At 44.8% G+C, this 25,339-nt stretch overlaps 1 protein-coding gene across 1 annotated transcript in view; it reads left to right on the forward strand.

Moving 5' to 3' along the window:
• The first annotated feature begins 2,608 nt into the window (after nucleotides 1-2,608).
• GRAMD4 (GRAM domain containing 4) overlaps nucleotides 2,609-25,339 on the forward strand; it is an 84,704-nt gene continuing 61,973 nt past the window's right edge. The window contains exons 1-2 of the mRNA XM_056846789.1: nucleotides 2,609-2,647; nucleotides 25,029-25,239. Coding sequence (XP_056702767.1) covers nucleotides 2,619-2,647; nucleotides 25,029-25,239 — 240 coding nt within the window. The 5' untranslated portion in view covers nucleotides 2,609-2,618. The remainder of the gene's footprint in view (nucleotides 2,648-25,028; nucleotides 25,240-25,339) is intronic.

Raw genomic sequence — 25,339 nt, forward strand, 5'->3', positions numbered from 1 at the left:
TTATGACTAATAAAAAGTATTAAAAAAAATAAAAAAGTAATATATATATATAAATCGTACTTTTACAACATCAGGTTAGCATCAACACGTTTAGTTTTCATTATCATTAATTATTATTTAGTGTCATTATTATTAAAATGATTGATATTTATTAAAATTGTTATTAATATTAATTATTATTAATAGTATTATATATTTATTAATAAATATAAATCCCACACATATATGGTAATTTTTATGGTGCTTTTTTTCTTAACAAAATTAATTGTTGTTGCTTCAATATGATTTTCCACATGGCTCTTATTGCTGTTGCACATGCAGAAGCATTTGTAATGGTGGTTGAGCATCTGGACTGTGGTTTTCTCATTTTACTTGACTCAGCTTTCCCCCCCCCAGAAAGCTTTTTAAATGGTAATTGTGCGATCACTATGGTATTATAATGCTATAGCAACATACACTATTTAAAAAACAGCCCTCTGGTGGCTCAGAGGGGAAAAGTTGATGGTGAACTTTCAGGAAAAGGAAAGAGGAAATACTGGTGGATGGAAATGAGATGTCTCTTGTGAGTCCTTGCGCATTTCCGCTTGTTAGATCTCAAGTCTATTCTGGAAAAAAATGGTGTTAGTCTTAATGTGCCACTGGACTTCTTTTTGGTTTTCTTAACATTTCTCTGCAATATTCATTTGATGAATTTCTTGATTAAAAATCTTCGCATTGATTAAAAAGGTAACCTCATAACTGATCAGGCTGCAGATTTTTTAAAAAAGTTAATTCTTTTTAATATGAGTGGTAAAACAGAGGTGGCAGCAAGATGGTGGCGGTGAGGGTCCTGCTGGGACATCCTCAGGGATGGGTACAGTTGCACTGGTGTTGGTGCAGTGGCCCTTCTGGTGAACCCTAAATATTGGCACATTGGTCAGTTCAGGTTTTGTGCCAGAAGTGACACCGTGTGTCATGTTGATGCTGATGAGCCCCTGAATCCACCCCCCAGCCTGTCAAGCAGCAGGGGGTGATACCTGGTTTCCTACTATATGGGGAAACCTAACCCCCCTAGGTGGCAGGCTCCAAACCACACAAGCATCGGGAGTTCCAAATAAAGTTTCCCCCAGTTCGCTCACCACTCAGATGTGTGTTCCAAGATCTGTGCCATTTTCCCACCTTAAAAGTGCCTGAGAAGGACTGTTGCCCCAATGGAGAGATTTATGTGCAATTCACAAAGGGGGTGGTATTCTCCATGGATGCATGTGGTTCCCGGATGGCGCAAACAGCAAGAAGTGGAGGCATAAACAGCCTGTCCATGTGTGCCATGGTAATCTTAATCTGGCCTTGCGCACCCAAGAACGGAGTTCCCAGCACAGAATTTGCCCTATCTCATGGCTGGACCCTGGGGAGAAAACCGAACTTGTAGTTATGCCCTTTGAAGGGCTATTGGCTATTTATGCACGGGAAGTTTTGCGTTGGATTTGCCGCTCTCTAGATGCACTCCGCCCCCCGTTCATATTCTCAAAACTCAACAATCAGCCCCCCTGCAGAGGTTTGAGAATCCGGATGGGGAAAAGGTGCCTCTAGAGAGAGGCAAATCCAAGCCAAATCCTCCCGGGCATAAACGGCCCCAGTCACATAGGAGGAAGCGTCTCTGGGGGTGCAGGCATGCTCCGCACACGCCGCTTAGCAACAAAGAAACGCGTCTATTGTTTCAGAACTCTTGTTTTAGTCATGCACGGATGCATGCCAGTGTCCTCTTTTTATTCCTGGGTCAGGTCGAAAGGCCCGCTGCGCATCAGACAAGGCCGCCCGCCGGGGCGAAGGATGGGGTTGAGTTCTTGAGGCGGCAGAATGGACGGGAGCGCTTCAGACTGGGGGTGCGGGCGGGGGGGGTCACATTTCGACGCTGCCCCACGTTTGTTTGTTTGTTTAAACCTCAATGCAAAAGAAAAGCAACATGACATGAAGGGGCCCGTTGGTCCTCCGCAGGGAACCGGTCACGGAGGGGGAAGCCCGAGGCGGTGCGGTCCACTCGCCCGCCCCGGCCGGCTGCAGGTGCAGACGAGGCGCCTCAGGCGCTGCGAGGCAGGGCCCGCCTCGGAGCGTCCCCCCGCGCTCGCCCACGGGGGCTGCCCTGCCTCGGCCCGCCACGCCCGTCCGCGCGCCTCGACGGCCTGGGCTCCACCTCTCCGCTCGGGAAGCCGTCCCAAACAGGCGGGAGCCGGCCCCTGGGCGACCCCAGGCCGCCGCCGCCGCCGCCGCCGGGGGGCTGTGCAGGAAGGGGGCGAGCGGGGACGGCAGCTGCCGCGGCTGCGCAGGGCGCTCGTCACGGCCTTGGCTGGAGGAGGAGGAGGAGGAAGAGGAGGGCGCAGGAGGCAGGCGGGGCACCCGCTGCCGTCCCCGCCTCGGGGGTCGTGGCGCAGGCGAAGCGCTCCGGAGACGCAGCGGCTCGGCAAGGTGCAGCGGGGCTCCCCCCGTCCCTCCCTCCCTCCCTCCCTCCCTCCCTCGCCGTCCGGCTTGGCTGGCTGGCTGGCTGGCCCGCCCGGGAGGCGGCGGCGGGAGCGGCAGGAGCCTCTGGCGGCGGCCCAGCGGAGGCGAGCAGGGGGGCCGCGGCGGGGGGGGGGGGCGCGTGGATGAAAGTTTGGTCCGAATTCCGCGCCGGGTAAGGGACACACACGCTTTCTCCCCCACCCCCCGCACCTCCGTCCGCTGGGCCCTTTCTCCCCCCCCCCGTCAGCCCGCCCCCGGGCCCAGCGCCCCTGAGCTGTCCGACTCTTGAAGGACGTTCCCATCTACAGGAGGGAGCCAAGCCGCCCTCTCTGGGCCCCGACTCCCCCCCCCGCCCGCCCGCCCGCCCTTTTGGTTCTCTAGCTCCGGATTTTGCAAAGACCCGAATGCGCCTGCAGGACCTACTCCGAGGAAGCCTTGCCGTGCATCCCATCCCGCTTTCTCCCCTATTGGGATCGTCTCCATTCTTTCTTTAGGACCCCCCCACCCAAGTTTTTCTGACAGTCTTACGGAACCAATGTCCCACCCGCCCCCCAACTTATGAATAAGCTTTGAACATCCACTGGCCACATTCCCTTTGCCGTTCCCCCCCCACACCCCCCGGGTGCGAAGGGGCGTCCGCAGGAGCCCTTCTTGCTGTCCTTTGCTTACGCTGAGCCCTTAACTTTTCCATGGGCCGCGAAACGGAGGGAGAGGAGAGATCCTACCCCCCCAGCCTCCCCCGACCTCTTCCTTCCCGGCCGGAACCTCCTCCCCCTTGTGACTGCTTTCGCTCATGCCCTGCCTGCCATTGAATGGCCTTAATTCTCTCTTAACCCCCCCTCCCCAAAAGGGGGAGATTCCTGTTCCCTGCAGCAAACAAGGGAGAAAATCACAGCCAGGGGGCTGGTCCAGTTTTCGGTGGAATTGCTCCTTCTATCTGATGCCTTTTGTTCTTGACTCTCCTTCCTCGGTTAGAGGAGACCGTTTCCTTTTTGATGCTTTACCGTTCTTCAGTGGGCTGATGTTGGTGTGTGTGTGTGAAGGGTTAAGGGTATGCCAAAGAGGGTGTGAATGCCAAGTTATGTAGTTATGTTTACTGTGTGTGGGGGGCTGCTGTGGATTGCATCGGATCCTTTTGCATCTTCCCCAGGTTTGCATGCTTTGTGTCCTGTAGGGAAAGTTCTGTTGCTTTGGCTTGTGTGCCTGCTGGAGGGGCTGGGTCCTTGCCCCCCTCGTCTTGTAACACTAATGGAAGGCCCCTGTGCTTTGGGTTGAAAGTCGTTCTGTTTCGCTTTGCTTCTCCATGAGGTATTGGCAGCAAAAGAGTGAATTGTTGGGTCTTACAGCATGTGGGCAGTATTCTGCTTACGAAGCAGTGGTTGCCTTACTGTTCCTTCAGAAAACAGCACTCACGTGAGTATAGACGTGCTAATATTGTCACTTGCACATAAATGCATTTCCCTGAGGAACCCTGGCTGTGGATATCTGGTGGCAAATAGAAGTTTGTATCATCCATCCCATCTGTTCTCTTGTACCTGAATCTTTCTGCTTTGTTTGGTATCCTGTCACAGCTGAAACTTGGTCTTGGGTGATCTAGGTCTTCTCCAAGCTCTTTGGAAGATGGGAGACCAGTGGGTTAAATAATATTTGCAGGTTGAATCTGGTTATTGCATTTGCTAAATCTGTCTCCACAGTCATACTGAGAACCGTTTCTTTGTGTTGGTCAGGAGAGTTTTGCTTTAAGTTTAGAGTAGCAGTGGATGGTATTGCTTATAATTTTTGTTGTGGTGTTGGCAGTGTTGTGTAGGGATGTGTAAGAGGTCTAAATTGAATCAGCCAGTGGAGACTGTCACAAGTCATAGTTACAGGAAGCTCATTTAAGTGATAACAGGATAATCCAGTTTTGTTCCCTGCCTTGCTGTTAAAGAAGTGATGTAGACAAGTGCTGATGTGTTGATAGAACACTGCAGCGGGTTCCCAGTTCCTTTGTATTCCAACTTTGTAATAGATCTGCTTTTGTCTTGCACTCTGGGGCAAGTGCAAACTGAGGTCCTGCCTATTAAACAAAGGGAAAGAACTCTAGTACCCTACCTTTAAGAAGCTCAGAACATGTTCATATTGTTGGTTTTAAATTTTAAAACTGTACTTGCTTTGATCCTAATAGAGTGTTCCATATTGGGAGTGATGGCAAGTGTATTATGTCTATAGCATATGTATCTCTTTAGCCAAGGAATGGTGGAGGGAAAATTATAAGATTCTGTTCTTTGCTGGCTGGCAGGCTGAAAGTGTACGAAATGGGACAGGGAGGTAATGGCTGTGGACCAATGCAGAAGCACTGGGCACTTCCTGAAAAATACTAGTGCATTAAAAATGGAAGGAACAGTTTGCTGTGCATTTATGTATTTCTTTTAAAGTTTTTCTGGTCTGCTTCCAGTAACAATAAGATATGTCTAGTTAATATTGTCCCTTAAGTCCCGCGACCCAGTAAATGAGGTAAACATTTCCAAATGGCAGTTTTATTTTTTCAACGCACACTTTAGTCCTTGTTGATAGATTCCATGGAATAGATTCCCTGGAACCATCTGTGGATTATCTTATATGGAATTGTGGAGTCATGTGTGTCACATGTTATTTTTGTTTCTAGCATTTTAGCCAAGCTAAACTTTAACATTTAAAAATTGTATGATTTTAAAGTTAATATATCTAATGTTTTTAAAATTAAGCAAAACAGTTTCCTCCCCTATGGTACAGGGGATTGGTGTGTGTTTGTGCAGCATAGCAGGAGAGTGAAATGTTTTCGTATAAGAAATTGCTTTAAAAGAAAGAGAGTGGAGGAATATGAAAATAATAATTGTCACAAATGTTGGCTTCAGTGAGAGAAAAGATTCCATAGGTTTGATACATTTCTGGACAAACCTCTATGCTGACCAGATTTTATACCAGTTACAAGTACCTGAAAAAATGTCACAACTGGAAAAGTTGTATCTATGTGCATCTTTGAAGATTTTTGTTGTAGTTGTAGAGCAGACTGCAACTTGCTTAATTTCATTTTTTTTAAATGTATGACTGGAATTTTCTGTAGACGCTCATCTACATTAGTTAAGAAGGGATTTCTGAATGATGGATTTGCAGCAGCAAACTGAAATAAGCAAATCCCACTGTTCAGACATAAAACCCTGACTTGTACCCTCTACAGCCGAGGTGTCAAACATAATCCCCAAGGGCCGGATCTGGCCCCTTGGGAGCTCTTATCCGGCCCGCAAGCCAGCCGGGGCAAGCCACCCCCCACACTTTCAATCTGGGCTGGCGAGGCCTGGCCTGACCAAGTGACATTTATGTCATATCCGGCCCTCGTAACAGTTGAGCTTGGCACCCCTGCTCTACAGCCTTGTGGTACAGATAATTAAGTTTATTGTATAAACTGGCCTTGACTCACCATATTGAACTTAATGGTGCAATGGTGGCCTAAGAGTCTAAAATCATAGTTCTGTATAGAAGCCCCCAGACTGTCAGTGGTGGGGGAGTTGGTTTGGAAGCCATGTGATGTCTGTTGCCAGTCCATAGGCGTTTCTCCTAATTTGGCATCTCACACACAGTGATCATGAGAATCTCCTCCTGCTGCTGGAATTTCTCTGGCGCTTGTGTTCTTTTAGGAGTCAAGGGGAAATGGACACTTACATAACAGCTTAGTGTAGATAATTCTTGGCTCCAGTGAACAAGAGCTACAAAACATAATTTGGTGCAACAATAAACATTAAATCTTTGCAATGTCTTGCATAACAGGTGTTTAATGTGTCAAATTGTCTTTGGAGAGAGACCTGTGCTGGCGTTGTTCATGTGAACTCATAAGACTGTGCTGTAAAGATCCCTGCTGGCCTAGCTTAAGGGCCAAGGGATATGTTACACACAACATGTGCAGCTGCAGCTTTTTAGGGAGGGCACAGTTAGGAACATTAGGGGACAGTGGGACCCTTAGCATTTCCTTCAGTGTATCAATTTGCACTCCACATTTTCTCTCTCTCTCTCTCTCTCTCTCTCTCTCTCACACACACACACACACACACACACCAGCTTTACCCTTTCATTACTGTTCGGAGGGGGGCAAACTGCTTGTGGAGAACAATATGGGACAGGGACTTCAGGCTGGGAAGATAGTTTAAATGTCCACTATACTCCACCTCTTCTCTGATCTCAATTGTGCCCTTGAAAAGTGATTCTTAAAGTGAAAGTGTGTTTGCCTCTAATGTGTAGTTTGAGACTGGAGGCCTGTGGGTGTGGTTTCCTTATATGGGACTGCTTCTGCTGCTGTCCCCCTACCCACCTTCAAGGCAGCCTGACCCAAGTAGAGTTTATCAAATGCTTTATGGCAATTGCTTGCTTCATATTAGTTGCTGACATCCTGATGGTAATGGCAGTGGTGGTGGTGGTGCAGATGTAAGAGAAAGAAATAACCTCGGGAGTCAAGAGAGTACGCAGTACTCTTTGAAAGCCCCACATCTGCAATGGCTCCTTGAGTTGCATCAAATCATTCACTAGGTAGGATCCACCAGTTTCCCCCACTCAGTCTCACCTAATTCCCCTCCGTACTGTTTCCCACATGGCATTTGAACAAGCAGGTCCCATGATCTTTAGTATAGCTTTAAAGGAATCCCCCCTTTCAACAGTGGAAATATTGTCTACACCAAGGTTAATATTGCCTTGGTCTTACATCTTGGCTGTGAGTTGATCCCAGTTGGAGGCAGTGATGGTAGGCTTGGCAGTTTCCTGTCTCTTTAGTGTGGGTGAGGTTGTGGGAGCACTTACAAAGATTATTGTAAAGCCGGCCAGACTGCGCAAAGGACTTGCACTGAATGAATCTTCAGGAAATTACATATAGCTCTGGGTGGGGGGAGGGGGAAATCAGATAAAGCACCTTCTTTCCTTCTCATTGAGGTCTTTCCCCTGACTGTGAGATGGGAGAACACCAAGTGAGCCCTGCAGCAGATTCAACTAAGCACAAATAATCCTGTTAGGCCATCGACAAGTTGCTCACATCCTTTGGCATGACCAACATCTTGGCATAGTATGTTTAAATGGTGGGACCAGGCTAATAAATAATGAATGTTTGCTGAAGAGAGGAGTAGTGAAGTTAATATAAGACAAAAGTTGCATCAGTTTATGTGTTTTGAAAACCAGACTGCTAGTGATCCATGAAGGCGAGTTTGGGAAAAGCCATTCGTATATCTTATGGAGCTTCCTCAAGCCAAGAAATTAACGGGTTAGATGTCCTGATATGCTGAAATGAAACTCTAGTAACTGTCTTACAGTGAGCACTCACTGTTGTTCTAGGCATAGAGCCAAGCAGATCAGTAGGGGAGAAGCAGAGCCACACAATCCTTTGTCATACTGAGCAATAGAAATGGCTAGTGACCCTGGCATACGTGACCCTGCAGTTTTTGTCCTAGCTTCATTTGAGCATGATGACCTCAAAGGAACTCAAGGCTGATGGTTTTAAGCCCTCTTGCTCTGAATACAGTTATGTCTGGTCTTCATTACTTGTGACCCATCATTTAAACGAAGTCCTTCTGCCACATATTGACAACCCCTTCCCAATATTTTGGGCTGTAGTCTAAGGCATGCTGCAGAAAGAGGAGGGTTTTTCCCCCTTCTCATGGCAGGGTTACAACACTATTTCTTAACCTTTAACCCACTACTGCCCACCAAGTACACAACATTATCATTGAATGTCTTCCAAGCCAGGAGTGAAAAAAGGACATCAAAACAGCGCTCCAGACAAGCCAGTTCTATTTATCTATAAGTATATTTATGATCCTTGACCTGGAGAGCCCAGGCTAGCCTGATCTTGTCAGATCTCAGAAGCCAAGCAGGGTCAGCCATGGTTAATATTTGAATGATATAAGGTGGTTTAGATCCTAGTTGGGGAGAAAGGATAAATGAAGAAAATTTTCTCAGTTACATTCATCAGCTGGGGTGGAGAGAGAGGAGTAAAGAAAGGAATGAGAAAAATCCTTAGGCTTTATTTAACTGAGTGGTAAGGGCTAAGGGGTTAAGTCAGAGACTTCATAGCAAAGGAAGACTTTGGATGGAGAATTTGAAAGAAGATAGTTATCGGGTTATCGGTCTTACACACAGTGTACCATCCTAATATCTTTACAGAGTCCCTTTAGTACAGTTGTCAGTATTGGAAATATCAGATTCCTAGTCAGCCATGAAACTGAGTGTTGTTGGCTCAGAGACAGACTCTTAGCTTAAACTCTTTCACATGGTTGTTAGGAAAAAACGGGGGTGGGTGAACAGCTTACAACCATCACATGTTGTGCTGTCCTGAGCTTCTTAGGGAAAGTGCGCAATACATATTTAATAATCATACTATAATTTTTTTTTTACAAAGTGTACTAAATAACTGCTTCATTTTTGTTCTTGTCTAGGATGAGCCACGAAGGACTGTTTTAATTTGTTGAAACTATTCATAATGTAATGTACACAGGTGTTTTTTTGCTGGAAGGGTGGCACAGTCATGTTTGTAGCATGCAGTTACATTTATCTTCTCCCTTCTTTCCACTTCAAGCCATGCAATAGTGAGATGCCAACATATAAAGCTGCTCTGTTCCATTGGATCAGCTAGCTCATCCCTGATGACTCTAACAAGTAGCAGCCGCTTTCCAGGATTCTTGAATGGAGAGAGGCCTGCCTGTGGCCTCAGGTTCTTGAGCAGAAGGAGGTTTTTCAACATCAGCTTCCTGTGGTCCCTTAATTGGAGATGCTGGGGATTGAGCTTGGAACTTTCCACGTGCAAAGCATGTGCTCTTCCACTGAGCTACGAACCCCAGCATTACAGAACCTTTCAAAAGAGGTGGCTTTTGTGTTGACAGTCTAATTTGGCCAGAAAGTTGCATACATTATCCTTGAGGTTTTGCTGCCATCTTGATAGCAGAGCAGGATTGTTTTGGGCTTGCATCTTGTTCAACTGCTTCCTTCCTATTTGAACTCATCAGCTCTCACTTTCTGTGATTGCTGCTGCAAGACCTTCGTGTATTGCTGGGCAGATGAAAATATTGAACTACTGATTCAATAGCAGCAAGAATGCCTTTTACACTTTATACATTTTTAAAAGGCTGCTTCTTTTACTTTCTGTCCCTTCTTGGGTAAAGATGGAGTTTCCCATCTGATTTAGCAGCTTCCTTTAGTACAGTTATGTACAGCCTGCCAGTGAATCCTGCCAGAAAAGTAGGCCTGTTCTTTTGGAAGTGGTTCTGAATAACACCAATGAATAAGCCCACTTTCCCTTAACTAATGTGTGTTAATGCTGTAGGCAAGAAAAGCAAATACTGGCTTTGCAGGCAGTCAGTGCAGGACCAGGAAATAAATAGATTTGTGTATTTCTGTACTCTTAAGTGTGTCACATGAGGTCAGAATGGATGAGAACATTGTTAAAATGCATTAAAAAAACCATGAACATTAAAAACGTAAAAAAATCCTCCAGAGAAAGGGTTGGATCCAGCAATGAGTTCATGGAAAGGCAAATGTACGTAGTGCAGGTCTGCTTGTGTAAGCAACAGTGCAATGACTGCTGAGCTCTTCAATATAATTTTTAACATGGAATGTGCAACCAGCAGTTCGTACTTTTCGTTGTACTGTGTCTCGTGCCTGCGGGAAGGAGACTGGGAATCCAATTGCAAGGAATGACTTTAGCACTTCCTCTTGCACCAGGACTGTTGCATGTGAGGGAATTTTCTGTGGGATCCAACCCAAAGTTCAAAGGATTGGGTAAATTAACCATTTTAATCCAAAACAATTGATAAAGTCCAGTGAATGGTTGCTGCAGTTCTGTGTGCACTTACCTGAACACAGATGTACTTCTGAGCAAGTGTGCTTAGGGTTAGGCTGCATAGCTGCATTCCTGTGTGCATGATGAATTTGGAAGTCGGTCCTGTTGACTTCAGCAGGACTCCTGAGTTCACAGGTACGTGTACACACAGCTTGACAATTGGCTTTGTTTTTGCATGAACTGATGAGATTCATGTATTTTGGATCTGGTTAAGTTTGGTCTCCCTTCTCTTTCATTTTTCCTTGTCTGAAATTGCTTTTGCATGATTGCACTGTGCAGAAGGTTTGCACCGTGTGTCTCTTCCTGCCATAGCTCTGTCATCATTGCAGCTTCCTCCTTTTGCTCACATTATTTTTGCTCTAAATTCTTCTAAATGGCGAATGTGTATTTATTTATCTAGGCAAGGGATGTGAATAACTTCATCCACCACATTGTTTTTAATAAGAGAAGATAAATTTGTGTCATACTCTTTGAGCTTGGCTGCATCTTGGTGATAAACAGTATCAGATATTGTCGAAGGCTTTCACGGTCAGAGTTCATTGGTTCTTGTAGGTTATCCGGGCTGTGTGACTGTGGTCTTGGTATTTTCTTTCCTGACGTTTCGCCAGCAGCTGTTGCAGGCATCTTCAGAGGAGTAACACTGACACTGTCCCTCAGTGTTACTCCTCTGAAGATGCCGGCCACAGCTGCTGGTGAAACGTCAGGAAAGAAAATATCAAGACCACGGTCACACAGCCCGGATAACCTACAAGAACCAAAGTATCAGATATATTGGCAGTTTGTTGGCATACAGGTACAGTTGAGGAAATCTAATGTTTATTAGGGACTGCTTATTCCACCTTCAGTTCTAGGAGACGGCATATGTATACAAGAGGCTTAGAAAGATCTGACAGATAAAATGAAATGTAGTTGAAATGCACCAGCCTAACAGTGGGAATAAACCTATGTTTCTCTCTCATATCACCAGCCCTTCAAGTGAAACAGTTATTAAGGGCCCGAGGGATTGTTTTGGGTACTGTTTTTCTTATTAATCCCTAAAAGGCAGACAGCCAACCACAGCCTCGTGGACTTTTGTGTTTTACTTGTGTTGGAAGCCAGAGAGGTGGTAGCGTGCATGCATGCCTAAAGCAGCAGAATGACCACCTGCTGGAAAACCTTTGAAATGGATTGGTAGCCGGGGAATTGGCATCCTTTTCTGAGCAGACTCCAAATGGCTGTAGATTAGCATCCGTCTGGCAACATCCTGCCATCCGTGAGGGAACACATTGATTACCCCAGATGGCAAGGGCCCAGTTTATGTCTCTCAGCTTTGACTAGGCAGGATGGGTGTGGGAGTCACTTGCATCTGGTTGCTTTCATGTCCCAAGTGCAGTGCATTCCCAATGAACCAGGAACCTGTCAGCTTTGACTTAAGACTCTGGGCTGGGACGAGACTAAATTGTCCAGTGGCAGACTGGAACTTTCCTGCAGACCCCCTCCCAGTGTAGCCAACTGATGTCCACTCTCCCTTCAGGAATGACATGGGGGGCTTCAGTGGGAAGGGGGAAGCGTCAGAAATTACTGATTTAATCTGGATCCAGCCCTCCCTGTTCAAGTGTGGGTGATGTTTGTTTTCTGGTTAGGTGGAAGGCAGCCCTGGTTTAACTAGATCACTAGCTAATCTGGGGCAGCTCTTCTCTTCCTCATGGCACCTTGATGATGATGATGACGGCAGTGGTGGAGAAAAATCTCCCTGTCTAACTTTTTTTGAAATGTTTTTATCCAGGTACCATCTGCACTCTAGTAACCTACCTTTCTGCTTCATCTCTCTTGGATTCTCTGTAAAGCCAGCATAAAGAATTCCAGATCTATGTTGGGGCTTAAATTATAGAAAAATATATCTCTTGTTGAACAAACTGGACTCTGGATCCTTCTGTGGGGCATGCAGTTATTATAGTTCTCTATTTTTTACTTACTTCATTTATAGACCTCCTCAAGGTGGATTACAAGGTATAAACAGTTCAATCAAGGGGGGCTGATAAACAGTGTAATAGGACTAGGATTGCAGAATTTAAAAACTTTCAGAGAATAGCCATATTGATCTGCAGTAGAAGAGCTAGATTTGAGACCTGTAGCACCTTTGAGAACAACAACATTTTTGGGGTATAAACTTTTGAGAATCAAAGCTCCCTTTGTCAGATACCAGAATTGGAACATGGTGCAAACAAAAACTGTCTAAAGGATGACATTCTTCGTTCAGAAAGTGGATTACAAAGGTAGATGCCAATGCAGCAAAAGCAAGGTGATATGTATAGTTAACACTGCAGTAAATTATTACCATCTTATTCCCTTTTAAAAAGCATTCATTTTGAGCTGTTGTATTATACTCTACTTGGCCACTCTGCCCCAGTGTTCAGTGTTGTACAGGGTGCCTATTTTGAACAGATTGGTTGAATAGAGAGGAGTTGGGAAAGGCACTTCAGTTTCTAGGGACTTGCATCATATATTTAGGGATATTGGAATTTTCCAGCCTAAATGCCTCACCCACAATTCTCTTTGCTACAAGGAAATCTTACCTTGATCAATTGTAGATATTTTGTTTCTGGCCTAGCATTAAAGGGAAGCAAAGTTGAGAAACTCTGTTACTTTCCTTTTCTCTGCCTTGTCTTCCATCAATAATATACTTTGTCATTCACTTTTTCCCCTTTTCTCTGCCTTGTCTTCCACCAATAATATCCTTTGTCATCCACTTTCCCCCCTTTTCTGCTTAGTTCTCCCATTACCTGTAATAACTCTCACAGAATTTTAAGATCTTCAGGGGCATGGATCTCTCAGAGGATGAAGCTGAGTGTGACTTTGTTAGAAGTAGGGTGGGCTGGAAGAATTGGGGCATGATATTTTGCTTGGCTTCCTGTGATTTAATGTGCAGTTGGAAGGTTACAGGAAGAGGAGTCAGCCTAATCATGACACCTGTCTCCTCCCAAATAAGATACTGTTTTTACTGAGTAGAACAGGAGCAGTGTGGGCTGTAGAACGGGGACGGAATGAATTCTGGGGAAAGCACTGTGTCTTTCCACGATCTCCAGACGAGGCCTCTGCCTTCCTCTCCATCTACCCCATTCCTTCTTCCTCAGGTCTAACCGAAGAAAGACTGTTCAGACCTACCTGTTAATTCCAGCTTTTTCCCTTTAGCTAATACCTGAAAGGGGACAGTGAGGAGGTCAGGCCTTTTGCTGTTAAATTTTGAAGGATTGCTAAATATCCCCATGCGCAGTAGCTTTGTTCCTCCCACGGGGACTATTGTCAGTACCTCCTTGGCTGTGAGTCCAGGCTTCAGCTATTTCAGTGGTTCTCCCATGTTTGAGGAACAGCCTCTTGGAAGAGACTGAGGGAGTTCTACTCCTCTGAATTTATGGCGAGGCTGCAAAACAGTTATTCTAGAGAGCTTTTGGGGCAGCTCGGGCAAAGGGGAAGCACCTTGCTGGTGAGGGCTTAAGGTGTTTTTAGGTTTGTTTTAAAATTGATTTTTTTTATTTATTTATATTATTGATAGTCCGCCTTTCTCACTTGGAATCAAAGTGGATTACACAGGGTGAGTCAATACAAGCAACGGATGAGACATTCAGTAAACAAAGCTATAGGATTAGGGTTGTAGAACCAAACAGAAGTCTAAAAACAGAAAGCATAAGTATTAACATGACACATTAAATGATGCAAAATTCCAAAAGTAGGATCCTAATTTCAGTAAGCTGTACATAGTATTATATACCGCAGTCCCCAATAATTTTTCCAGGTAATTTTGTGAATCATTCAATACAGTGCAACTCTATTGCCTGTGTAGAAAAGCCCTCTTGAATAATTCAGTTTTGAATAGTTTGTGGAAAGCCATGAGAGAGGGAGCCTTCCTGACCTCAGTAGGGGTAGAGACAGTGTAGATCATACTGTATGAGCCCTGCCAAGAGCCTACTAACGGTCTGGTACCCCCAGTACTCAGTCTTGCAGCCTGTGGGCCAATAGACAGGCGGAGTGAAGGGGACAGCCCTAACATGGAAAGTTTGGATTCAAGACTGACCCGACAATTCAGAACATGAAGATCTGATCATAAGATTGACAGGAAATTATTAATATCTTCAGAAAACAAAACCTTAAAATAAAAGTCAATAGCCATTTCCCAAGTTTGGCATTCCACTGATCCTAAGCCCAGTTATAACTGGAGAACCACAGAAGCAACACAATGAGGAACTCCGTTGATTTTCTGAAGAAAAGCCTCTAAAGGTCGATCAGTGGAATTATGGCCACCCCATATAAACCTGGGACAGCACTTTAACCCAAAAGACTTGAATTGCTGTAGGGACATACTGACCCCTGTGGCACACCAGTGGAGCACCAGAACTATCACAGAACAATGGGGAATGTTTTGAGTTCCCCAGAGCTGTTCATCAGACTTGGATGTTCAGTATAAAAAACCAAGTGTGGTAAAAGGGAGATTATTTTAAAATATTTTCATCCCACTTTCTTCTGCATTTGCAGGACTCAAAAGATGGTGCAGGAATGATGGAGAAGCTGCTAGTTTGCAATTTATAACCCAGTTTGAGACTCCTTAAAGGTAGAGAAAAGCAGGAGATAAAACCAACTCTTCTCCTCTTCTTCTTCTAAGTGAGCTTTAATTCTTGAAATATTATACCCTGGAAAATGTTGCTCTTTAAGGTGCTACTGGATATGAATTTTATGGGTAATTTACTGTGTATCAGAGTCCAGCCCTTCAGTGAATCAAGACCAGTGAATGGTCTTGTACGTTGTCACTTTAAAAATATTGATCACTGATGTGGTTGGCATGCCTTCAGTCATGTGACAAATTGTGTAGCATTGTTTGTATCAGCACAAACTATTTCATAGAGAGTGAGATCGTTTGGAGGAATGGGGAATCAAACTTGGTTCTTCAGATCAGAGTCCACCACTCCAAACCACCGCTCTTAACCACTACACCACGCTTGCTCCATATATGAGAAGCACATTGCCAGTGTAGCCCAGTGTCTTTTTACAAAGGTTGGGGCTGCTGGTCTTTTCCCATCAGGACAGCCACCTTTTCTAAAGCGAGAAACACTATAGTTGATGTAAATTAAATGCAAATTTAACAGATATAGATAATTTGAAAGTCCCCTCATTGAGGCAACAATGGCTGAGTCAGTTTTTAGCTTCACAGTCTGTTTTTTTTTTTAAACTGATATACAAGCCAACAGTGGTTTTCAAGCCCCAAGGTCAATACCTTTAACTTATGTAGATACTTCAGAAGGTATTACAATGAGAGCAAAAATGCAGCATTGGTATGCAGTAATGAGAAATGGAGGACTAGGATCCATGAGAGCAAGGTTCAGATCCCCACTCTGCTATAGAAGCCACTTGATCAGTCTGACCAACCTCACAAGGTTGCTGTGAGAATAACTTTAAGGAGGAGAGAACAATGTTATAAACTACTTTGGGACCTCATTTGAGAGAGAAGTGGGTATCTAAATAACGAGCAGAGACCTGGAATTCTCATGCCTTGTACAGATCATCAATCAGCCAAATGAACAGTTCTGCATTAAGATGTGCTTAGGTTGAGCCAAATACTCCACGTGGCCTCTTGTGCCATTGGGGATAACTGCTAATAATCTTGATATGAAAAGTATGGAATTTAAGCATTAAATAAAACCCTGTGTGTGCATTCTGAAGTGGTGCATTCTGAAAAACTTCACTTACATTATCATCCTGCTGTGTTAAGCCCAATCGTACTTTCCTGCAGTTTCCCTGAAAGGCTTTCGTGTATTTTCATTAGAAAATAGAGCAAAGGTTTCCTGACACAGAGATTTGCCTTTTCACAAGCAAGCTGACATGACGCTCTTGACCTCAATCCATTTCTTGTAGAGGGCTGCTTAACAGAAGGCCGGTTTCCTAAGTGAACGTTAGTGATGTGAGAAGCAGTGTGCTATCCTAAAAGAGAAATGCTTGTTTCGTTGCACATGTATGAAAAATGACTGCCGGTAGTGGCTCCCTGTTGCATGCGTGCATGACAGAATAGACCTTTCAGTCACTGTGTTCATTGCAAAGTGAGAACTATCTGACCTGAAGGTCATGCAAGTTCACTTGTGTTGAATTCAAAGGCCAGCAGACTTTCATCGCTGTGTGGTATGTGCAAACATGAGGCAACCCTGCTGATCCACAAACAACTTAGCTGATTTGGTTGATATACTTTTTGGAGATGAGGATGCAATCTTTGTTCACAAAGTTGTGGAAGGGTTAACAAGCAAACCCTGAATTGTAGCATGTGTATTTGCCAAAAAATAAAAACATCTCAATGGAGATCAGCTCAAAGAGCAAAAGAACCCACAAGAAGCAGATCAGCATCTATGCTCATTGTGTATTAGAAAAGGCTCTTGTAATGGGCCAGCAAATAAACTTTGTAGAACTTTGAAAAGTGATACCAAAAGCAACCTTGTGTAAACCAGCCTTCATTCCTATTCCTGAAAATGTTTGACCTAATTGAGCTCTGTGCCTTGCTGCGTTTCTAACCTTCTTAGGAGCATTTAGTTGAGGTCACTAAGCCTCCCCCACCCAATGTAGGGGAGTGGCACTTGCAGCAACAGGAGATGGGCAGAAACTCTTCTGATCTTTGCTGTTCTTTGGAGTTCTGTGTGTTTGTTGAGGCTGAGCAGGCTCTTGAATACCCTGTGAACTGAAGAACGCAGCAGGAAAAGCAAAAGGAGCCAGGGGGCATTTTATTTGGGGCTAACTATCCCAGGGAGAGGCTATTGCTGTTCAGATGGGGATGTTTCAGAGTGTACATAAGGAGCTTTATTTATTTTATTTGGGGCCTGAATGCATAAATGTCATGGTTTTGGGTGGTGAAGATAACAATATGGATAGCTCTTCAGGTCTGTTGTATTGAAAGAAGAAAGTGTGTGGGCCCTCCTTGCTTTCATTCCTTCTTCTGTTTTTTTTCTTTACTGTCAGATGACATTAGTAACATGAGCCTGGCTTCCCTGAATGCAGAGAGCGCCACCTTCTCTGTTTACTCAGGGCTGGTTCATATTTGCATCACTCAGTATCTTAGCTGCCTGCTGCTGTATCTCTGGGGGACTGTTTTGAATGTGTTTGAGGCAGGTTGAAGTGGACATTTAGGCTGTCTCTGCCTGTGGCAATTTTATCTATAATGGCTGTTGCCCACATGTGACTCATCACTTCATGCTACAGTCATCAGGTGGTTTTTACTAACTCTGAGTTTACTCTCTGATGGCAGCCAACCTGTTTGAGCCCATATCTGTCCCAGTCTTCTATAAAGTAAGGGAGGCATGTTAGTGTGTATGGCGGTCCATGCAGAAGAGCCATGTGACTGAGGGTAGAAGTTGGAAAGAAGATATTTCTGTTGTTTTCTGTTGATGTACATTTTCAACATTTAACCGTAACATAGATAGAAGGTTAAGGCACCAAGACAATAACAATAACCCACCCTTTATATTAACCGGGTAGGCTAGACCTTCCCTGAACTTCACCTATGGAATTACCTTACAGATTACCTGTTCCCTGATCTTGCTTCTGTGTTAAGATCAGTGGAAGCCCTTTTCTGCATGCCTCCCATAGAGTTTAATAATATCCTTACCCACATGCTTCTTTTTCAGACACACCTACTCCCTATTTGTGATTGGGACAAAAACATGTCACTTTAAGCAAACAGGTCTGCATTTGTAATGTAGATTCAGGCTTGGTGTATCAACGATATTAGTTAACGGGTGTTTATGTGTCAGTATTAATCTTCTCTAGTAGATCTGGCTAAAATGTTTTGGTTCTGTTTCAACTCAATAAGACCGTTTTCGTCCTCCTTACAGCAAATGCAATGTTCTGTTTATGAACTGGTTTTGTGACCTTTTTATGTTGTGCTTGTATAAACACAACACAGAGTTCCTGCCTCTTAAGAGTGTTGTAATCTTGGTGATGTTTGCAGCTCCTGAAAGAGAACTGCAGTTTAATCAGAAATAAATCATCCCGGCCAAGATTGTAGTGGATAAACTTTCCCATCTGTTTCTAGCTTTTTCCAAATTAAAATTTTAAATTCTGGTTGTTCTGTGAACTTTACAGTCAACCAGTTAAAAGCTTAGTAAAGCCAGATTGTAGTTAAGCTGTGAGGATTCTTCAGCATTTATTTTTTTCAATTTTGGACTGATAGTTGGGAATGTTTGCATTAATTTGGGAAAACATTTTAAGGGATGCAATTCATCTAGAACATTCTAGCGATGCTGTCACAGTGTTGCCCCTACTTGTAATTTTTTTTCCAGACTCCTAATATCCTGGGGTGCAAAAACTCCAGGCACACTGTATTTACTGGCACACAAAACGTTAAACATTAGCACTCCCTCCTTGATTGCTGAGGAGGGTAGAAAGTGGGTTTTTCTCCTTCTCCTGTATGTTGCTGCCATTGAGCTTGGACACTTGACTCAATACTTCATTCATTTCCTAAACCTGTGAGCTTCCTCTGCACCACCATACGTTTTCATATTGCTCTGTTTACAGCTCATTCAAGTTTATATGAGGATGGGCTAACAGCATAGAATGATCCTACCACCTTCTCCTTTCCCTCCTTTTGTTCTTCACTCTCATAGGCATAAACCTTGGTCCTTACCCAGGGAGTCATCAGATTTTGGGCTTGTGGCTGCCACCAGCCCTTCCCATTGGGTTGCTTCTATCCCATGAAAGCTTATGCTACAATAGATTAAGTAGTCTTTGAAGACTCTTTTTTTTTCTTAACAAAGTTATGAATCTAGCAGATTGATTTTAATGGACAGAAACTTTTGTGTTTTGCTGTTACAGATGAACACCACTTTCAGGTTTATATGGATTTGCAGTCCCATTCATGCTTACTTGGGAGTAAGTTCCATGTCATCCACAGGGGGCTTACTTCTGAAAAAAACAAGCCTAACAAGTTCCTCCCTCTTGTTTAGCAATTTGCAATTAAAATCTTTAAACTGGTTTTGGTTGCTCTTGAAGGAAGTTGAAAAATGCCCAGGTTAAAACCTAGTGATAAAGAACCACTTTAGTGTTGTAGAAAAGAGTCCCCCAGTTACCTTGGCTTTCCCACTCTGAAGGAAGGGCATCTTGATCTTTGGGTGTTTCTCGCCCATTGCTAGGGGTAGGCAGGACTAAACTAACAACTTCCTGTCTCCTGGCGAGGAACACCTCCCCTTCCAGTTCTTCTCCTGCCTTCGCTGGGGTGAGAGCGTTGCAGCCATAGCTGCTGCCTAGGTCTAGTGAAATTAGGTTAGAATAGATTCGTTTCCTTTCCTTGCCGTATCCAATTGTTTTCCCTCCCTACCCTTCCTCTCGTTTGGGTACGTTTGTTTTTAAAATTTAAGCTTCTCGCTCTACCGACCATCAGCTGAGCCGCGGGAGAAACAGCTAAGCTGCGGGAAAGACGTGGCAAACAAAATGGCTGCTGGAGAAGCTGCATCGGAGGACATCGAGCTCCTTTCTGATGCAGATCAAGAATTGGCCTTAAAATCGGCTCCCGCCGTTAGCCACCCTGGCGGACTATCAGAGAGGGAGACGGAAAAGTCGTCGCCGCCGCCATCTACTTCAGCTGGAAAATCGCTGAAGAAAAACAAGTCTAATGGCGGGGGGAAAGGCGGCATCCGCAAGCGCCAGCTTAAGCAGAGTTCTGCTTCGACCTCTAAGGTTCCCGCCTGATCCTCTGCTGTGCCTTTGGATGTGGTGCCCAGGATACCTACAGAGGGTAAAGTAACCCCCCCTAGATAAGATACTCTCCGAAATTAAGGATAAAAATAAGGCGATCCTTAAATCCCATAAAAAGGAACCCCGTCCTGGCCAATACTCTCAATCCTTTCAATCCTACTATACCTCATCCAGGTTCAGACAGGATCAGAGACGCCCACACTGGGTTCCTCAGAGAGGGTCCTTTCGACGTTTCAACAGATTCAACCGCCCCTCACAGCCACAGTCCTTTAGGGTGGACAAACCTGACAAATTCTTTAAAGGAAATAAGCAGGGATCCAATGGTGGGGGGAAGGTTACAACTTTTCCTTCCACAGTGGCACCACTCCCAGACGGATGCCTGGGTACTACAAATAATTCAGCAGGGATATCTAATAGAATTTCATCACAAACCTCCAGATCGCTTTGTTGTATCGCCATGCTACCGCAGTGCTGTAAAGCATCAGAGAACGATGGAAGCCATTTCTCACTTGATCCTGATTGGGGCCATAGAGGAAGTACCTATTCAGGAACATCTCCAGGAAGTTTTCTCCATATTTTTCACAGTCCCCCCAAAAAATGGGGACTGGAGGGCTATCCTGGATCTCACTGCGAACCACCATAAAGGCACTGTGTCCAAACACCTTCATGACATCCATAAATCTCACAGAGGCTTATATGCATATCCCCATCCATCAGTCCCACTGGCGCTTTCTGAGATTCAACTATATGAACCTTCATTTTCAGTTTAGGGCACTACCATTCAGGTTGACATCTGCCCCCCCCCGCGTTTTTTCCAACGTGATGGTGGCTATTGTGGCAATGTTAAGAAAGGAAGGAATCCAAGTACATCCCTACCTAGACGACCTACTCATATGCGCCCCCTCATACAACCTGGCACTTCAGCACACCACTCGAGTCATCACGGCACTCAAAACACACTGCTTTCTTATAAACTAAGCCAAAAGCTTGCTAAGCCCGTCGCAGAGGATCCTACATCTGGGAGTGGTCATAGATTCCACCACCAATTCAGTATTCCTCCCAACAGACAAGACCCGCAAAATTGCGGCGGTGGCCAAGTCCACGGTAAAGTCGTCAAGACATCAACTGATGGCTCTGGCAAGACTCCTAGCACTCATGGTATCATGTCTAGGCCTGATTCCTTGGGCTCGCTTCCACTCCCGACCACTTCAAGCTGCGCTGTGTCCATTCCAGCTGTTCATCACACACAAGATAGACAAGGCCCTCTCCCTCAGTCCGGTGGCCAGGACGAGCATCTTATGGTGGACCAAAGTCAACAATCTAACAGTTGGACAACCGTATCTACACGAACAGCCAGTCCAGGTGTTTACAAATGCCAGCCTCGAGGGATGGGGAGCCACGGTGGCAGACTCCTTTGCTCAGGGCGTATGGAGCCAGTCAGAAACATCTCTCCACATCAATCTCCTCGAACTCAGGGCAGTACGCCTAGCCCTCATCAAATTCCACGACCTTGTCAGAAACAAACGTGTGCTAATCAGGACAGACAATGTGGCGACCAAGGCCCACATCAACAAGTAGGGTGGGTCTCGCTCCTCTCGCCTGCACCATAAGTCATCAGCCATCATGAACTGGGCAGAAAAACATCTTTTGTCTCTGAGGGCAAAACATGTACGGGGCATCCACAACACTCAAGCAGATTGGTTAAGCCGTCAGACCCTCCAGGAAAGGGGAATGGATGCTGAATACTCAAGTCTTTCAAGCCATCACCAGCTGGCTTGGAACACCCACGGTGGATCTGTTCGCCTCAGTCCAGAATCATCAGGTGGAAAGGTTCTTCTCCCGGTTCTACCATCCGGAAGCAGAGCAAGTGGACGCTTTTCTGACTCAGTGGCCTCCGGGTCTCCTATACACCTTTCCACCACTGCCTATCCTTCCGAAAGTCATCAGGAAGATAAGGGCGGAGAGAGCGGAAGTCATCCTGATCGCTCCCAATTGGCCACACCAGCCGTGGTTTCCGGCACTCATGGAGCTCTCCACCAGGGCACCTCGGCAGATTCCGACATCCTCGGATCTCCTTCAGCAGGGACCAATGATTCATCCAGATCCTGGATGGTTTCAGTTGACCTCTTGGAGGCTGAAAGAGCAAGGCTCTTAGCTCTTAGTCTTTCAGTGGAGGTGGTGGGGACCATCCTTAAAGCCAGACGTCCTTCTACTACAAGGATATATCAATACACCTGGAAAGCCTTCTCCAGGTGGTGTCACTGGAAGACGATCAACCCTATCTCTCCTAAGCTACCTCAGTTACTGGACTTTTTACAAAACAGTGTGCAGCAGGGCCTTAGAGCGGCAACCTTACGAAAGCAAGTGTCTGCTATTGCCTCAGTCTGTCCGGATATTGATGGGATTCCTCTGTCATCGCACCCTCAGGTTAAGGCTTTTATTAAAGGAGTAGCTCAGTCTACCCCTCCGGTGACTCACCGCTTCCCTACCTGGAGATTGAACACTGTACTTTCTGCTGTAACCAAAAATCCCTTCGAACCTATGAGAGATAAGGATGAAGACCTTATTTTTAGTTGCCATAACCTCTGCCAGGAGGGTTTCAGAATTGAGTGCCCCCTCTATTTGCAAAGACTTATGTATCTTTCACAAAGATAAAGTCGTGCTACGTACTGATCCCTCTTTCACCCCCAAAGTGGGTTCCCAGTTTCATCAGTCTCAGGAACTTCACCTCCCTTCCTTTTGTCCTAATCCTTCTACTCCCAGAAAGCAGAGTTGGCACACCTTGGACCTGCGTAGAGCTATTCATATTTATATATCTAGAACTGAATCCATTAGGAGAACAGAATTTATGTTTATCTCCAGTTTTGCACCCAACAAGGGACTTCTCATGTCCCGACAGTCTATCAGCACATCCATTAGACAATGCATCAGAGCAGCCTACCTAGCCAATGGTCTCCAAGTTCCGAATGGGATCACAGCCCATTCACTGTGAAGCGCAGCCACGTCGGCCACATTTTTCAAGCACGCCTCGACTGAAGAGATCTGTAAAGCGGCTACTTGGTCCAACGTGACATTATTGAATCAGTACTATGGCATCTGTCGAATCGGCATTTTACATACATATAGAATGGTTCTAAGTTTATCGTTCAGATTATTGTTGTTTGTACTCCTTGTTTGTGAGTGCCTTTCCCTGTCTCTTGAGCTTGCTGTAGAATAACTGGAAGGGGAGGTGTTCCTCGCCAGGAGACAGGAAGTTGTTAGTTTAGTCCTGCCTACCCCTAGCAATGGGCAAGAAACACCCAAAGATCAAGATGCCCTTCTACTTCAGAGCGGAAAGGACCTTCTCGGTGAGTAAACAATGTACCATTCTGTCAGACTCTTAAAATGTGTCAATCTAATCCCTGATTCTTAAAACATTAGCGGCGGACTAAATGGTTCATTTGGAGAATAATGGCTTTGTTCCAGAGGTGTAGCCATACTAGTCTGTGGCAGCAAAAACAACAGAGTTTTGTGGCACCTTAAAGACAGACAGATTTATTGGGACATCAGCTTTTATAGGGTAGAGTCCCCTTTGTAAAAAATGGTGGATTTGTTATATCTCTGCACAACGGCAAGTGGGGGGTGGGTGGGAAGAGTGAGGCATTTTTGCTTCAGGTTTCCAGAGCTAACAGTACTGGTCTGCAGATCGTTTGTCTAGGTGCTGAAGAGGAAGTTTTCCCAAATTGCATCCTTTCTACTGTGAAAAGCATTTTCCTGGCTTCTTTGGCAACATTTAGGCATCACAGAAGTATTGTCTGTTATGGATGTGAGTGCAGCTTATTTCCAGTCCTGGACAAACTTTTGTTTTGTTTACGTTGATGCCTCCACGCAGCCTCTGGTATAACCCAGAGTTGAAGCCATAAAGATCAGGATTGCTGTGGGTCTTTATTCAATTGAGTAAACAGACTTAAATCAGACACAGTTGAAGGCTGAACTGGCACCTTGCCTGAGATGATGGGTTTATCTGGCACCCGGGTAGTACCCTTGCCTGTGCCTCCTTTATTGCGTTCTCTTATCTAAGTGGATGGCTGCTGTTCATTACTGTGGTTAAAAATAAAGTACTGCATTTGAGGATACTGCAGTGTGTTAGCACTCCTGGTTTGCCAAGTTTTCAAGTGGTGGAATTGGCAAGAGCAGTTCACTTTTAAGTTACGTTTAACAGCATGAGAAGAACCTTGCTGGATCAGACCAGCAGGCCATCTAAACATACACATGAAGCTGCCTTAAACTGAATCAGACCCTTGGTCCATCATAGTCAGTATTGTCTACTCAGACCAGCAGCGGCTCTCCACGGTCTCGGGCAGAGGTCTTTCACATCACCTACTTGCCTAGTCCCTTTAACTGGAGATGCTGGGGATTGAACCTGGGACCTTCTGCATGCCAAGCAGATGCTCTACCACTGAGCCATGGGTCTTGTTAGCTGCCAGTGCAGTTCAAGATTTTTTCCTGATGCACCATTTTGGTTAAAATAAAGTTCCAGTTTGTTATATACCTTCTCTGTGGCCTACTTTTCCTGATACTTAACCAATACTATTGTAGAAAAATCTACCATTCATGCTAGCGTATGAAGGTACCACTAGGTTAATCCATGCCCTGTGTTCAGGGGGCATAAAAATGCATTGCACCTCCTGCCCCAGTATCTGCAGTATACAAATCCTTCTGCCAGCTGAGAGATGGGAAAAAATAAAAGTGAAATTAGAAAACAAATTTTGTAGTAAAGAAGAGTATATTATTTGAACAGATACAGTCAGAATGTGACTACACACTTATTTGGATATCTACTTAAACTGTGTAACATTGAAAACTATTTAGTCATAGATGAAGAAGAGAAGAGTTGGAATCTAAGTGTTATTAATTTTTTTTCTTTCTGAAATGATACTGAATCAAGCATTCATTGTGATTAAGAACATTCTGTGTAATTAGAATGTTTGTTTTACTATGAATGTTCAGACAATAATCTTTTGTTCACCTCTCTTGTGTTTTTCAGGGACTCTAACCGTCATGTTAAGATAAAGCAGAAAGGTGCAGTGCTGAACATGCTAAAGAGGTTAGACAAAATAAGGTTCAGAGGTCACAAGAGAGATGAGTTCCTTGATATAGCAGAGTCTCCCAATGCTTCAGACACTGAGTGCGGAGATGAAGTCCCTATGAAAATACCTCGTACATCAGGAAAAGACAGTGATGAACTGAGAGACCCTGTAAGTATTTTCAGCTATTGATATATGTACTTAAAGCATTTCTAAAATTAAAAATGGGAAAGCCGTTCCTTACAGTGGAGCTTCGGTTCTGTCTTAATTT

The sequence above is a fragment of the Euleptes europaea genome, chromosome 3, assembly GCF_029931775.1.
Source record: "Euleptes europaea isolate rEulEur1 chromosome 3, rEulEur1.hap1, whole genome shotgun sequence".
NCBI lineage: Eukaryota > Metazoa > Chordata > Lepidosauria > Squamata > Sphaerodactylidae > Euleptes > Euleptes europaea.